General features: G+C 40.3%; 1 protein-coding gene across 1 annotated transcript in view; it reads right to left on the bottom strand.

Moving 5' to 3' along the window:
* Positions 1-17,087, bottom strand: part of TMPRSS6 (transmembrane serine protease 6) — a 39,170-nt gene that overhangs the window by 14,207 nt on the left and 7,876 nt on the right. The window contains exons 6-10 of the mRNA XM_060776992.2: positions 7,258-7,299; positions 5,711-5,915; positions 3,485-3,621; positions 2,501-2,613; positions 1,554-1,663 (exon numbers count right to left, since the gene is read on the bottom strand). Of these exons, the coding sequence (XP_060632975.2) occupies positions 1,554-1,663; positions 2,501-2,613; positions 3,485-3,621; positions 5,711-5,915; positions 7,258-7,299 (607 nt within the window). The remainder of the gene's footprint in view (positions 1-1,553; positions 1,664-2,500; positions 2,614-3,484; positions 3,622-5,710; positions 5,916-7,257; positions 7,300-17,087) is intronic.

Genomic DNA, 17,087 nt, shown 5'->3' with positions numbered 1-17,087 from the left:
GATGATACTTAAAAATGATGGTGGGCATGCTATTCAGTAATTACAATGCAGTAACCTTCACTTACAATATTATGATTACAGGCAATCCCAAAGTTAATAACAAGATTGGTTCTGTAGGTTTGTTCTTGAGCTGAATTTGTATGTAAGTTGGAACAGGTACATTTTAAGTGTAACTCCAGACAAACATATACAGTAGAATCTCACTTATCCGACCTTCACTTATCCGACATTTTGTCTTATCCTGACAACTCCCTTTTCCCCTTCAATTAAAGGAGTGCTCCTCTACTTTCTTTCCATTTCCAATAAGTGAAAAAGTCAAGATGAGGAGGAGGAGGAGGAGGAGGGAGGAAAGCGGGAAAAGAGGCAGGACCAGAAGCGGAAGCCTCCTCCTTTCTTCCCTCTATGATTTCCACACTCCTTTTCCGCATCCGGGCACTTCCCGCTGGACTGATCTAGCCCTGAGGCATTGCTTTGCCTTAACCCTTTCAGTCCATGTTGTTAGTATTTTAGGTGTCTAGCACCATGGCAGATGAGTAGCAGTAGGAAACTCTGTATTATCCGACATTTTCATTTATCCGATGTTCTGCCGGCCCGTTTATGTCAGATAAGTGAGATTCTACTGTCCAATTAGATTTTGAAAAATGTGGCTTGTTGTGCAAACAAGGATTGGGGATAAATCTTGAGTGGAGATACCTTTTTTCCATGATAACTCTTCCAGATGTGAATTCCCCTTCCTGGGGGTAGATTTCTCTCATTTCCTGTTGTCCGTTCTTAAGTATGAGTCATTCATAAGTCAGATGTTTGTAACCTGGGGACTGCCTATACATTAATTCACTTTTATGATCATTGTACCATTGCAATGACCAATAATGTTCCCCAAAACCTATCTTTCAAACCATGCAGTTCCCTTAATAGATGAATTTCCAAGGTACTATAGATTTGGGCATTGTCAAGCCTTATTTTGGTACCTTGGAAATCCCTCTATTGGGGGAACTGCATAGTTTAAAAAATAGGGTTTTTTTTTAGGGGAGTTAGCACTGGCAGATATAGCCACGAAGACATAATCAGTCATCATAGCTATGTCTTTCAGTGGGGGATCTCATTTGTTATTAATAAAAATATTGTTATAAGTTTACAAAACATTTAAAAGTTTTCTGTAATTATAAAGGCACAAAAAGGAGACAGGCTTACAGCTTGACAAAGACACAGCTACATTTAAAAAAGGAATTGGAAAGGAAGAGGAAAACCTGCTCAGGAGTAGTTCCTTGCTTGGTCAATGGATGGAGCCAGGGTGGTCCTCCTGTTGCCCAGATGTTCTTCCTGGGAGGCAAAGAGACCCTTCCCCAATAGAAGAAACAAGTATGTGTTGCCCTTCACCTCTGCAGTCCCAGATACTATGAATCAAGAATCTTTCAGGGAGGGTAATTTACAAGGCACTCTTACTTATTTCATACACACATGTACACAAGACAAGTGTTTGTAAAACATCTTTGAGATTATTCTTGTAATTCCCAGCCAGCCCTGTAAATTTTAAAGTAATTGTATCCCCTCACCTTCTGTTCTGGATGGTCCATTGTCCCTGAGTACACGGGAGGTCGTATTTCTGCCTTCTGAGAGTATAAGCATCAAACCAAAGAACAACGCCATATTCTAGAGATGGCACCTGTGGAAATGAACGTGTTGTTGTTGACAGTCATATGCATTGTGATTATTAACCAAACTCTGCCCATGGCTTCAGAAGGAGGAATGAGAACAACCAAAAATAGGAAGAACAGAGAGGAGAAACTTGAAAAATTATTTTTCTGAAGCACAACACTTAGAATTCACTGGCCAGCATGATGGCAAAGAGCAATATCTTCAATCTCTGGGTTCCAGCTCTGCATTCCAGGGCCCTTACACAGCCATATAACCCAGAATATCAACGCAGAATAACCCACAATATTTGCTTTGAACTGGGGACCCTTCCACACAGCCCTATATTCCAGAATATCAAGGCAGAAAATCCCACAATATCTGCTTTGAATTGGGTTATCTGAGTCCATACTCAGAAAATGTGGATTTTCTGCCTTGATATTCTGGGATATAGGGCGATGTGGAAGGGCCCTGGGTTATCTGACTCCACACTGCCATATATCCCAGTTCAAAGCAGATAGTGTGGGATTTTATTCAGCTGTGTGGAAGGGGCTCTAGTCACCATCTGATCACTTTGGGCAGATCACTTTTTGTCAACTTGCCAGATAAAGTATTCTGAGGAGGGAGTTGGGTAAAAAAAGCCTTGCTGTTTAGAGTTTTGGTAAAAGGACAGGATATGAGTACAGAAGAAAAGTTAAGCAAACACATTTAAAGCAAATGTTTGTTATAAATAAACTTAAAAACAAGCACCTAACATGTACTTCCTATACAAGGTGTGGTTTGCCTTGGTATAGATATTTTTCTTTGGGGTTTAGAAAGGCACACTGCTCAGTTTCATCAGTGAAACGAGTCAACAGGAAGATCTTACCATCATATGCCAAGTGCACTGGGTGTTAGGTGCATAGTAACTAGGGTAGTAAGGTGTCTTGATGTTTCCTTGCAACTCCCAGCTTTTCCGCAGAGTTAGATTCACCTGGCAGACTGAAAAGACAGAAGCATTTTTTTAAATCCAGCTCTCAACATGTTAATGCTTGGCCATGGTGTAGGGGGATTCTAGTTGTTGCATTTCTCAAGGCAACATTGTTTTCTAACTCTGCTTATTCTTACAATTCTAGAAAAGGGGCTTGGAGGCAAAAAAAGAGGAAAAAAACAAATAAAGAAGTGCTGTTTTTACATGAAGAATGTCTCTCTAGGACTTTCCCAGATATTCCAGCATGACTCTATGGTTGACTGGTTGGAAACTGACCATAGAATCTTGCTAGAGCACATAGAGATTCCTAAAGAGGTGTTCTCTCTAGAAATCTCTAGGTCCTCCAGCATGACTGGAAGAAGTTGATCATAGAGTCCCACTAGAGCAGTGGTTCTCAACCTGTGGGTCCCCAGATGTTTTGGCCTTCAACTCCCAGAAATCCTAACAGCTGGGAGTTGTAGCCAAAACACCTGGGGAGCCACAGGTTGAGAACCACTGCACTAGAGGACTTAGAGATTCCTAGACGGAACAAATTTGTGAATAATCAGATCTGAAAAAGTCAAAATTACAAAAGTCAAAATCACAGGCGCAGAGGGACAACTCCATGTGTCTGACTATGATCTAATTTGGCCAAGTCCTAATCAAAAGAAATTTTGCTACATTTCAACAGAGCTTGGAAAAAATAGTGTTATGATGAACAGATCTTAGAATGCCTAGTTACTGGGAAATTCTGAGAGTTGCAGTTCAAAAAGTATTTTGCTCATTGAGCATCTCAGATAAGATATTGCTATAATATATGCAATGAGGCAAATGCTTTGATAACCCCCCCCCCCTTCCTCCCTCTCTCATGCCTTCTCTGGACATTCAGTAATCCTTGCTCACCTTCCAAGGGCACAGCCTGAGCAGATAGTATGAAAGGATCATAGTAGCTGTACATTCCCTTCTTCCACACCACAGACATGATGGGCCCAGAAGACAAGACTTCTACCACCGGCTCCTGGCGGCTGCAGCCATACAGCCTGAGACAAAGAACAAAAATGTGAAGATGTTTTGCCAATGTGGGATGAAGGGGGAAAAAAATGAAAGAGTTCTTTGAAGTTAACAGATAAGAAAAGAGAATAAGTTAGTTTGGGATCTTTATTGAGATTTGTGTCTTTTTATATATGTGTGTCATAGAAATACACATCACTAAGCTGTCTCTCACCAGTTGATAAACTCTTGCAGAAGAATGTATAAGTAAGTAGTGGCTACAGAGACCTATCAAGAGTTTATCAACTGGTGAGAGACAGCTTAGGAATCTCATTTTCTTAGTGTTAAACTTCATGGTGAAAATAACAAGATATAAGTGAAACATTTCCATACATATAAATAAAATAAATTTTTGAAAATAGGTGATGAAATGAAGTTTAAGGGGGCTGGCTATATAGTCCCACAAAACACATAAATCCTCTTTCTAGTTCATCACACTAGAGAAAAAAATCCACTTAAAATCTAGTTTCTGCCTCTAGCAGAATTCTAGGGTTTGTAGTTTAGGGAGAAGCCTTTAACATCCTCACTAAACTACAAATCCCAGAATTCTGCAGGAGGCAGGAACCAGATTTTAAGTGGATTTTTTCTCTATTGTGTTATGCCCCCTTTTAAAGCACATATTTGGCATGTGTGAAATGTTTAATATGTTTTAATAATTTGAAACACTATTTTAATTGATATGTATGTTTTTTACAGTTTTATACTATTGTTTTTTATATTGTTATTATCTCAATCTGGCATTGAATTATTGCCATAATTTGTAAGCCGGCCTGAGTCCCCCTTTGGGTGAGAAGGGCAGGGTGTACGTACAACAAATTATTTATTTATTTATAATAAATAAATATCTCTAATTGCCATGTGAGCTACAAAATTGTTTTTTTAAAATGAAAGATTTGCTATATTCTGTATTTTTGGCAGTTTTCTCCTACATGCAGGGTTAAGTTCTATATGTGCAAAAAACTACACATGAAACTTATAAGCTTGAATGGGCATGAACTGTGAGTGTGAACTCACAAATGTATGCATTACAAATGAAAATACAATGAAGTGATTGAAGTGTTTTTGAAGGCTTCATGGCCAGAATCACTGGGTTGCTGTGAGTTTTCCAGGCTGTATGGCCATATACATCCTCTCCAGATGTTTCACCCACATCTGTGGCAGGCATCCTAAGAAGTTGTGAAGTTTGTTGGAAACAAGACAAGTGAAATTTATATATCTGTGGAATGTCAAGGGTGGGAGAACAAACTGTCTGTTTGTGCTGCAATTGTTTAGCATCGAATAGCCTTGAAGCTTCAAGGTTTGGCTGCTCCCTGCCTGTGAGAATCCTTTGTTTGGAGCTGATTAGGGCCTGGGGGAATCCTTTGTTGGGAGGTGATTAGGGCCTGGGGGAAATCTTTTTTGGGAGATAATTAGGGCCAGCTAATCACCTCCCAACAAAGGATTCCCCCAGGAAGCAGCCAAGCCTTGAAACTGTAAAGCTATTCAGTGCTAATCAAGGTGATCAGCATTCACACTTGCCTCAAACAGACAAGAGTTTTTTCTCCCACCCTGGACATTCTACAGATATGTAAACCCTACTTGCCTTGTTTCCAACAAACCTCACAACCTCTGCCTTTCACAGATTTATGTGAAACACCAGGACAAAGTGCTTCTGGAACATGCCCATACAGCCTGGAAAAGTCACAGCAATCAAATGATAGAAGGCTTCTAAAAATCCCGGAATATTTATGTTGTTGTCCCTTGCCTTGATCCATGGGGAGACCAGAGTCTGATTCCCCCCTCCCACCAAAGTTGTGGAACTCCATTGGGTAATCCTGGACAAATAGCATTCTCTCAAGCTTAGAAGACAAGTACAAACTTATAAAGAAATGTTGCCAAGAAAGCCCTAGGATACTCTTGTTTTAAATTAGAGTTGGTCTGAAGACACATATTCAACAAATAAACAAAAATTAAGTGTGTTAGACATCCTGAAACAATGTTAAACTTGACTTACAATTGGGGATAAAATGGAAAGAAGGGACTCTGACGTGAATGCATACCCCTTGCTGTTCATGCCAGTATGAGATGAAAGCTACCTACGATGTGATGAGCTGCTTCTCCAGAGGTCCAGCTGCATCATACATGGCCAGCCGGTCCCTGCATTCTGGGAGGGTCCATTCCAGGCGTAGCTTGATCATGTGATCTTTGGGGCCATGAAGATGCCAAAGGCAGCTGGAGGCGAGAAAGTCTGGTCCCTTCAGCTTTAAGACTGTATCCTCCCTGATATAGCTGTATCTGTAGCAGCCTAAACAGACAAGATGAAGACATCTGTAGACCAGAATTTGGAAAAGTAGCATTCTGGGGAAGCAAAATTTCCAGACGTTTCCATTCACCATGGCAAGTATACAGTGTTAAAGGATTCCAAAATAGGCAAAAGAATGATAGCTGGAACCCAATCCTGGTTGCGCAACGTGGGTCAGAATTAGAGAAGCAAAGACATGCACGAGACAGCGTTACATTTATAGCACACTTCATCCACATGTAATTAAGTTAAGTTTGAGTGAAAGTGAAGAATGGTTAAAAAGCCTGTCAGTTACCAATAGTTAAGTTTATAGGACGCACAAGCGTCTCTCACTCGCTGTGCGAGTGTACCTCTGACCCATGTTGCGCAACCAGCATTGGGTAACAGCTATCATACTTTTGCCCCCAAATACTGATTTTCTTAAAGTAGCATGGCTTAGCAATGATAGATTACTAGTAGCCAAGAGCAAGTATTTATAGATTAAAGTCAATACATTGTACAAGTAGCAGTTGCTACCACATGCACCTTAAACACCTTAAACTATCTGTAAGCATAAGATAGATAGGCATTTTAAAGCATAATCGTTTGAAAAGTTGCAAGGGCTTTGAATGCATTACATCTCCAAAACCTGTAATGAAGTCTGAGGAATTTTGCCTCCCCAACAGATACACTCCTGCCCTTATTTATCATAGTGAGGGCATTTCTTTTTTCGTGTAAGGAGCAACTCAAGAAACTGCAAGTCACTTCTGGTGTGAGAGAATTGGCCGTCTGCAAGGACTTTGTTCAGGGGACGGCCGGATGTTGTTGATGTTTTACCATCCTTGTGGGAGGTTTCTCTCATGTCCTGTATGGGGAGCTGACAGAGGGAGCTCATCCACACTCTCCCCGGATTTGAATCTCCTAACTGTCAGTCTTCAGTCCTTCCGGCACAAGGGTTTGACCCATTGTGTCACTGGAGGCTCCCTATCATAGCCATTGACTTTGCTAGTTAGAAATTCTGGGAGTTGGAGTCCAAAAATGTCTATTCCTATTTCTACTGTTATTAATTTCCATCTTCCTGTATCAAAGATGAATGCTGCTACTATTATTTTTGTATTGTTGTCATCATGATCCTTATTGCTATCATTATTCCATTATTCATCAAAATTGTTCCAAAAAGGATAATAAGAATCAGACAATCCCTCAGCATATCAGCTATCACAGCCTATAAAAGCAGCACAGAACACTATAAATAGCTTCCCCTTGGATATAATACTAATTTATGAGTCTTATATGCCTGCTGCCTTCACCTCTCCCACCTTTCATTGTAACAAACATAAAAATAATGGGGAAATAAACAGCCTACCCAATGTGGATTTCAGCACTATTATGTCTTTCACACTGGAATCTGTTGATGGGGAAAAACATAAAGAAAGGGATGAAATGAAATGAGATAAGATTCTACAAAGGGAAAAAAACATAAAAAGGTGAAATGAACTAATGCAAGAGAGGAAAACACCCTGAAAATTGATAGAAAATATTCTTAGCCATTTTATTTTAGGTTGAAATGCAATGCTAAATGAGGGATGCATGGCCTTCTGTGTGTGGCCAGATCTCACACTCCCTTATAATTTCTGTGCTGTCTAGGTCTGATGGAATTGGACATCACCAACCCCTGGAAGACTACATGATTCCCATTTTTGGTTTAGAGTCATGTAAATACTGGATGTTGACTCAAATTCTCCCCTTTCCCTTTCACTAGCATTCATAGCCTGATTTGAACTTTTGTTGTTGTTTGTTGTTTAGTTACAACTATGGTTTATAGAAATAGCACAAACCACAGTTTGATCTTTGCTCATAACTGAAAAATGCATTACTGTTTGTTAGTGTTGGCTCTGGCAGCAAATCATCTGTAGTTTAAACATGGGATGATTCTAATTCCTCCTTCTGGCTCGCTATTGAGGAAACATGATGGTAAGAAAGCAAAGCAAATTAATTTGGGTAAGGCTGAACTGTATTCACAGTATAATAATAATAAATCTTTATTTATACCCCACCACCATCTCCCCGAAGGGACTCGGGGCAGTTCACAGAAGCACTCCAAGTGCCGCATATAAACAACAATACATAAGTATATACACAGTGACATAAATGTAAAAACAGTATGGCCAGGTTTTACATGAGAACGCTCACTGATTATGATAAGCAATTTGCCCAACCTTCCCAGAATTCCTGCACTTAATATTATGTCTGAATCCTAGTAGCTTGCCACAGCTAGAGAAGATAACTGAATTGGCTGATGATAATGGGCTTGAATTTTAAATATGTCTGACTGTTTATAGTATTATGTTTCTGTTTTTGTTTTAGAACACTTTGTGTGTTTCTATGTCAATAATGGTAATGTTTTACCTTTTTAGAAACTGCACTGAGTCCCTTCAGGGAGATAGAGCGGTATGCAATTATTATTATTATTATTATTATTATTACAAGATGCACTGAATAGCTCTGGTTCATCTCCTCCCTCCCCTTTTAATTTTTAAATTGCGAAATACTCAGAAGTTACAATTAAGTTAATGTAAAGGTTTTACCCTAACAGTAAGTCCAGTCGTGTCCAACTCTGGGGGTTGGTGCTCATTTCCATTTCTAAGCCAAAGAGCCGGCGTTGTCCGTAGACACCTCCAAGGTCATGGAGCCGGCATGACTGTATGGACCACTGTTACCTTCTCATTGGAGCGGTACCTATTGATCTACTCACATCTGCATGTTTTCGTACTGTTAGGTACTGTTAGTGTGGCTAACAGCGGGAGCTCACGCCATTCTCCATATTCAAATCTGTGACTTTTCGGTCAACAAGTTCAGCAGCTCAGTGGTTTAACCCACTGTGCCACCAGGGCCTCCATCTTACCTAGGTGCTATTTGGATTATCTTTTGTTTTCTTGTGCTAGCTTTCACCCAAAAGCCCCTTACTCAGAGACCCTTGAGGCCTCCTTAATTTCCTTTAGAATTTCTATCACATTATTAATATTTTTAATTTTTTCTTCCTTCTTTTGTTCAAAAGACTACTTTCCATTTTCACTTGATCAGAGTTCAGTCTCATTTTGTATAAACTTTTGATACAACTGGAGAAACTTTATATAACATTTTTTCACAGGCTATCAGTGTAATTAGACTTTAATTAGACATTTACTATCTGAACTAAACTCTGTTGCACTTTGACATTTATCAGCTTTCGGCTTGGTTTCAGTTTTAAAGTTTCTGTCTTATTGGCCTGTATAAAAAGAACAAAAAAGAAGTCTTTAAAATAATGACACCCTTAGAGATTGTCATACTAATTGAGGTTTTTTTTACTTTATCTATGAGATTAGTTCTAGTTATGGAGTTTTTGGTCAGTTGAACTTCAGAAGTCATGTATACAATACTAGAGCGCAGTGAGAAAAGTGTACGGAAAAATGACCAGGAGTCACGTACAGCTCTTAAACTACAAATTCCACACCCTAATTTCAGAAAAAGTGCCCCCAGTGTAAATTATCACTCAATAAAAATAAGACAGTCCCTGACATCGGGCTCATGTCTTAAAATATTTATAACAAAAGGAAAATACTACAGCGAGAAAGGAAAATATGTAGAACTACATTTCTCATAAGTCTCTATGGTCAATGGTCATGAAGTCTGGAGGGCACCAGATTACCCACTGTAGTTTCTGGGCCTGAGTCTCCTGGGATCCGCACTGCTTCTTTCTTGCTCCATTTCCACACCCTTTTTGTACTTTTCTCACAATCTCTTTCCCTTCTTTGTTCCTTTATAATTGTTTAACCACTCAGTCTATTATCTGATCTCTTGATGCATCTGTCCTAATAAGCTAGCTCTCAACTTTCTACCACATCCTATTATTTTTGAGGTTTTTCTTCCTAATTAAACTGGCAATTAAGTGCCAAGGGAAAAATATCTCATTTAGGACATGTCTCATCAGGAGCTTCCAGGCCTACTATCTTTTGTACTGTAACATTATGTTCAGTGCTCAAGAAAGAAATTCCTGTTGAAAACAGGAACCTCCACAGGATCTGTGTCACATATGCCAGATGTATAGTTGCCTTGGTCTGCAGTATAGACTAGAAAAGGCGTGAGAATCAGGCAGCTCTCGAGGGGTTGTTGGACTGTCAAACTCACCAGCCTTTGATTGAGATCTTACATTTTCTCCTCCCCCCTCCCCCACCTGCCTTTTCTACAGTAGCTGGTAAATAACTAACTGCTTGTGTGAACTCCTTTTTGCAATAATGACAGCAAAACAAAGTTTGCAATGTGATGGCAACTTTATAAAGGCTAAATTATTTTTGGTGGCATAGTTTGAGTTAGTTTTATCATTATAGGGATATGGCTATACTAAATGATGGAGGAGAAAAATCACATATGACCTCATCAGACGGGCCAATTTGCCTGTCATATGCTACTTCACTTCCCTTTACAGCATGGAGCCTTTCACACAATGTAAAGGGACTTCTGGCCTGGCTCCATGCTGAAAAAAGGAGGCGAAGTAGCACCCACTGCTGCTGTAGCAACATGGGAGTCTTCCCATGTTGCCTTCCCTTCAAGGAGAAGAAGATGGGTGATGATGCTTTGGGATGAGGGAGAAGGTAAGGTGGGCGATGCAGGTGTGAAGCAGCAGCTTCTCCATGCACCCTGCTGGGAGTCCATGGATTTTCTCTGATGTGGGATGAATCCATGGGCTTTTATTAGGAGGTCCTAGTTCAAATGCTGCTTTGTGCTGTGCTTGATGCTGCTGCCTTTGGCTCTGTTGTGCTGATACATGCCTTACGGCTAATCTACAAAACAACATGAATAGAAGGTTGGCTGTCTTCATAAAGCACAGCTACTTCTGGTGAGTATCCCTGTTCTTTGATTGTTTGTTTGTTTAAACTAACTGTCTGACTTTGGATAAAGTTTTGGAAAACTCCAGAGTTTGCTTCCTTCTTCCCGGTTGGGGTGGTGGTGGGGGGATACCTTTGTCATTGTAAGAACAGGATGCCTACATTGTCTCTCTCTCTCTCCCCCCCCCCCCTTCCTTCATACTGGCCATGCAGGTGTCCCAAAGGCACCTGTGATGATCAGAAGATCTCCTGGATCTCTGTGGCCAGATAGGAGTGGCAGTAATGACATAGATGAGACACAATTTATACTCCCTGGCCATCTGATCAGTGACTTCAGATTTTGCATTAAGGATGAGTCATTAAAACAACACACTATGAAGTCTCATGCTGTATTCAGAAATTTCTACTGCAGGATCTGAAGCATTCCCCATGCATTTAATGAGTGTGGTGATGCACTGAAGCAAGGGAGTAAGTGGGAAGAAAATAGGCCTATGTGTGTGATACACAATAGAAGAGACACTGAGCTGTTCTTTAATGCCAGATGATTTTGACAAGACAAGTGAAAGCAAAAGGCAATTAAGGGGGAAATGACAGCTTGATATGAATAGAGATGAGAGGAAAAGCAAACTGGGGTAGGGAGATATGCTTAAGGTCTACAGCTATGCACACAAGCAAGCTAAAAGGAGATGTTTATGAGCTTCAGGGGGGTTTCCAAACTTGAGCCCTTTAACCCTGCTGAATCACTGCACTGGAAGTCGGATTATAACTGCCCTCTAACACTGCACAGATTAAGCATATCTCTCCATCCTCACCACAATCTCCCAAACCTTCAACAAATCAAGCCCTTTTGATCTTTGATCTGGGACAGCAATTATAACTAATAATTTGTTACCGTTATGCATACAAAGTAATTTTCAGAGCTCTAGTGCTGGAGATGTCATTGAAGGACTGATGGGAGGTCTGGCCACATTATTAGCATTTTTGTCTCCAATGTTGCTCAGTTTGATTTCCCCACCCTTTCTATTCAGGTCTTCTTATGCAATGTAGATTTTTCATAGTCTCTTTCCTCCCTTTCACCAATATGAATCAAGAGTTCTCCTTACTTTTCATCATAAAACTTTATTCCTCCCTAGTCAGCTCCTATGCTATTTCATTCCAGAAGTTGTCTATGAACAAAACTCTGGATTCATCTCAGATCCAATGTTGGCAGTCAGCAACTACTACTAAGTATCCTGATCTTTTCCCTCTTAACTCAACTTTAGGCAAAGTCATAGGATACTCCAGTGTTAGCAAGACATTCTCAAGTATCTGTGGATTTTACAACCACCTGGATACCAAGGCTAGAAATTTGGAGAAAGAAGATGTATTTCACATCAGAGTGGCAGAATTTTCAGTTCAGTCAATACTCTCAATTTGCCCAGTAGACCACCTAGTCAGACAGGTGGCTGGAATGTTTCCTGGGCATGTCCCATAGGCTGGATTGCTCTAGCAGTCAGTTCTCTTACCTGTCAAAGTCCTATTCCTGAGTAAAACCTAGTTCCAATGGCCAAATATTTTCTTCATGCATGGAGACAGGGCCAGATGGGGAGGTGGTAAACTCTAAACTCTTTATCCCTTTTTAATGTTTTGGAGAACTGTTTCCTTATATTTGCTTTCCCCTTTGCTTTTTCTCTAGCATTGCTATCCAGGTGGTTTTCCTTGGTTCTTACTCTTACAAAAAGAAAACAAGGCACAGAATTTAAGCTCAATTTATTCTGCTCCTCAGAGGCTGATTAAGAGCTGCATTAAAGGGGGCTGAGTGATGGAAGTGTTGCTGCAGGTTAGCACTGGATTTCAGGATGGGGAAGAATGAATAGTTTGTCATTACCAAAATCTCTTAATGGTCATATCCCTGACCCTCAAACTCCAAGAAAATATATGGCCAATATTTTTGCCACAACTCCCCAAAATCCTTTGTCAGAACAATATTGGATTATCACACAGCATCATACTGGAGGTGTAGATTATATAAAAAGCCATTATCAGGTGCCTTCTGGTGGTTGTGAATAGCTAACCCAAACTGAGAAAGAATATTTGCCTGTGGTGATGTCATCATGGTACAAATCTAATCCTATAACTAAGTGTTGATATTCTGGAGCAGGCACCTTCAAACTGTGGTCCTCCAGCTGTTTGGGCCTTCAACTCCCAGAATTTCTGACAATTGAACAAGCTTGCTAGGGCTTTTGAGAGTTTGAGGCTGAAAGAGCTGCAGGGCCACAGTTTGAGAATGCCTGTTCTAAAGCATGAACAGGGGAGTTTGCAATGCACAGTGTTAAAGCGAGCATTTCGTATAATTAGATATTACTAACAGAGAACTCAGGAAGCAAGGGCTTGGAGCTTTGGCAGCAGCAACTGATCTGAGATGGCATTTAGCCTCAATCTCAGGATTTTTTTTAATACCGCAAAAACTCCCACATGGTTTGTAACATGAAAGTTGAAAAGACATTCTTCACAAACAGTCCCTGAACTAAATTTCAACAGGGTTGAAATTTAGTTCAGAAGCTAGACAACCTTTAAAAAACATTCAAACACAACAAGGGAAAATAATGCAAGACAAATCTCTCCAGCGAAGAAGTTCTTAAGGTATTAAAAGAAATTGCTATCAAATGTCATAATATTAAGGATAATTTTTGTGGAGAGGCTTCCACTTGAGGTACAAAAGGCCATGAAATAATTGCACAAGTCTCTGTGTCTGCTAAGTGAGGAAAGCATTTCTCTTCTCCACTTCAGTTGAAAAGCATTATTACTATTATTACTATTATCATCTTGTCTTTTCTGTCATTGCTTTTATCTTCTATTGCTGTTGCTACTCCTATCCCTATACTTCCTATTTTTATTGCTACTATTACCTACTAATAATAATATAGCATTATCAGTGTGCAAAATACCAATTAAATTAGTGTCCTTAGTATAGCCATTGAGGGAGTGAAGAAATTAAATATGAAGCAAAGTCTTTCTGTGAAATGGAGAGAATCATGTCAATAGAAAACAAAGCTTTGGAATATAAAAAGTTCAGCCTTGGAACACTAACAGTGTGGTGCTAAGCTATGGGTCAGCGCTATGGGTCAAACAAACTGTGAAGCCATAGCAGGAAGCAGAGAAGCATCTGGCTATGTTCTTATGTGTAGATGTGTAGCAATGACGTACCACTGGGAAGTGTCAGAGGATGTTTGTTGCTGCATGTTCATATGGTGGCAAACATCTACTGAGACTTCTTAGAGGTCTTTTGGATGTCTTAGAGGAAAATGTACATCTTGACATAGGAACATAGCTGAGTGTTACTTGGCCAGTAAATGGATGTGTGGCATCTTAAAAGATGAGAGGAGCTAATTTAATAAATTCATGCTCAGAGGAGAATTCTGGCTTCTACAATGACACCCCAAATCTGATATGCATGTGTAAGTTGGACTTGTGTGTGTGTGTATGTGTATGCCTTCAGGTTGCCTGTTGACTTATGGCAACTTCATAAATTTCATAGGGATTTCTTAGACAAGGAATCCTCTATGGTGTTTTTGCGAGTTCCTTCCTCTGAAATATAGTCCATACTGCCTGATATTAATTGGCAGTCTCCTATCCAAGAACTAATGAGGGTTGACCCTGCTTAGCTTTCAAGATAGGATCTTGTGCATCTAGGTTATTTACAAAATGTATATGTCTGGATAAAATGTGCATGCAAATATTTGTGACTATTTCCACAGATATTAAACACACAAATATCATGTATCACTACTTATTTTCATTATTTTGTCCAAAGACATCCTGAGACTTAATTTTCATTTTTAGTTTGATTACTAATATAGGCTGTATCAAAGACTTTAAAGATTGATCAGATACATCAGCAAGCACAACCCATTGGAATCACTCTAGGGCTTCAGCAGGTGACCAGTCATGTCAGAACATAACTCTTGTCACTTAGATATGTAAATATGCCCTTCCACTCTTGACTGAGTTTGATTGGCATTGTTATAATACACAAATTACTAAGAGTTGAATATTGTCATGCAGAATGTTTCAGAAATGAAAAAGGTAGAGAAATAATGTTTAATGGCAGGTTAGTAAAGAGAGATTTGGACCAGCATATAATTTTGGTCTGTTTTAGCACTTCTACCAATGACCAGATGTTAAATGAGGAGGGAGAAGGATTTCAAACCAGAGTTCATTCAGGTTCGCAGCTTGGGTGTGATCCTGGATTCATCGTTGAGCCTGGATCCCCAGGTTTCAGCGGTGACCAGGGGAGCATTTGCACAGCTCAGGCTCGTGCGCCAACTGCGCCCGTACCTCGGGAAGTCTGACTTGGCCATGGTAGTACACGCTCTGGTCACATCCCGCCTTGACTACTGCAACGCTCTCTACGTGGGGCTGCCCTTGAAGACGGCCTGGAAGCTTCAGCTAGTACAGCGCGCAGCAGCCATGTTACTAACAGGAGCGGGATGCAGGGAGCACACAACGCCCTTGTTGTTCCAGCTCCACTGGCTGCCGATCTGCTACCGGGCCCAATTCAAGGTGCTGGTGCTGGCCTACAAAGCCCTAAACGGTTCCGGCCCAAAATACCTTTCTGACCGCATCTCGGCCTATGAGCCCACGAGGACCTTGAGATCGTCTGGGGAGGCCCTTCTCTCGATCCTGCCTGCCTCACAGGCACGTCTGGCGGGGACGAGGGATAGGGTCTTCTCGGTGGTGGCCCCCTGGTTGTGGAACACCCTCCCTGTAGACATCCGACAAGTGCCCTCCCTTATGACATTCCGCAAGAGCCTAAAGACATGGTTATTTGAGAAGGCGTTTGACTAAGTGCTACAACAATTGGCAATGATGATTGGAACGGAATATGGATAACGAGATTGGTTTATGATTCTACGATGAGACGGCGCGGATGATTTAGTGTAATTGTATTATTGTATTATTGATAGTTATGTTGTTATTCTGTTGTGATATTGCCTTATTGTAAACTGTTTTTATATGTTGTACACCGCCGTGAGTCGCCCTAGGGCTGAGAACGGCGGTCAACAAATGCAGTAAATAAATAAAATAAATAAATAAATAAATAAATGAAGAAAGGAAGAAATATCTGATATATGAAGAGGTAATGACTCTAGTTGTATGGGGAGGCACATTGTGTTGAAACATTGCTTCTGAAAAAACAGGAGACAGTGGGCAAAATATTAGGAGTGAGCAATAAGAAATATTAATAGCAGGAATAATTGAAAGTTGGTTTTGTTTACTAGACATCCAAGATTTGTGGCGGCTAAAATCTCTTCCATTCCCTTGGTTCATCTTAAATGAACAGAGGGTTCGGGGGCTAGGACATCTCTCATTTGTGCAAGGCTCAGAGAAGGTAAAAATGAGAAGTCTTTCTCTTTCTGCTTATGAGAGGCTCCTGGCATTTCTTAATTGCTTGAAAACTGTAGCAGAAGGGAGCTAGGAAGTTTTGGATGCCATGCTTGACTGGAGGATAGCTGGGTGGAGGCTTCCACAGGTGAGCCAATGAGTGACTCTGGAGATGATTCCATTTCAAGTTTATATTAGTCTACTTTAGAAAGGATGCTTAGAAACCTTGTTTGGAGATTTCAGAACTACTGTATCCAGGGTTCTTAGGAAAGAGGGAATAAATCCTTCACCAACTGAGGTTGGGGCAACTAACTTCTATGTTAATACAACAGTGCATGATTTCAGACCAAATTTTAAAGAAATTATCCAAGATTGCTGTAACTTATCTTGAAAATGGGTTCAATACTTTGCATCTCTGCTTCAAAGATTGGGGTAAAATACAATGGAGTCACTGCTCCACTGACAAGAGAGCTACCAAGCATCATCAAGTTTAACCGGGTGGCACAAATATACTATAGAAAGAAGGTTCTCTGGAAACCAGACTCAAGATTTTAAGCATTATATCTGAGGAATGCTGTAGGAAGAGGAAATCAGATTGTCCAAAACAGATAATGCTGAAAGAAGCTTGGGATCTCATCACACTTGAGCATTTTTCCATTTTAATCCACTTTAAATGCTGTAACTGCCTCCTTCAGAATTCTGGGATTTGTAGTTGGCCCAGGACTTCTTTGGATGAGCGCTTTAAAGGCTCCTCCCTAATCTACAAATCCCAGAATTTTGTAGCTATTCAGTTTGGAGTTTTGTTCTGTTTTAGTTTCCAGCCTGATGCATTAAGTATCATTCATCTCATATTCAAATAGTATTTCAAAGTTCTTTGCACTCTAGGCATACTTTATAGTTCTAACACACATGCCACACACAAAGACCCATGCTAGGGCAGAGCACTATTAACATTTTCTAATAGATG

This window comes from Anolis sagrei, chromosome 5 (genome assembly GCF_037176765.1).
Source record: "Anolis sagrei isolate rAnoSag1 chromosome 5, rAnoSag1.mat, whole genome shotgun sequence".
Lineage (NCBI taxonomy): Eukaryota > Metazoa > Chordata > Lepidosauria > Squamata > Dactyloidae > Anolis > Anolis sagrei.
This window is presented reverse-complemented; position numbering and strand designations above follow the sequence as displayed.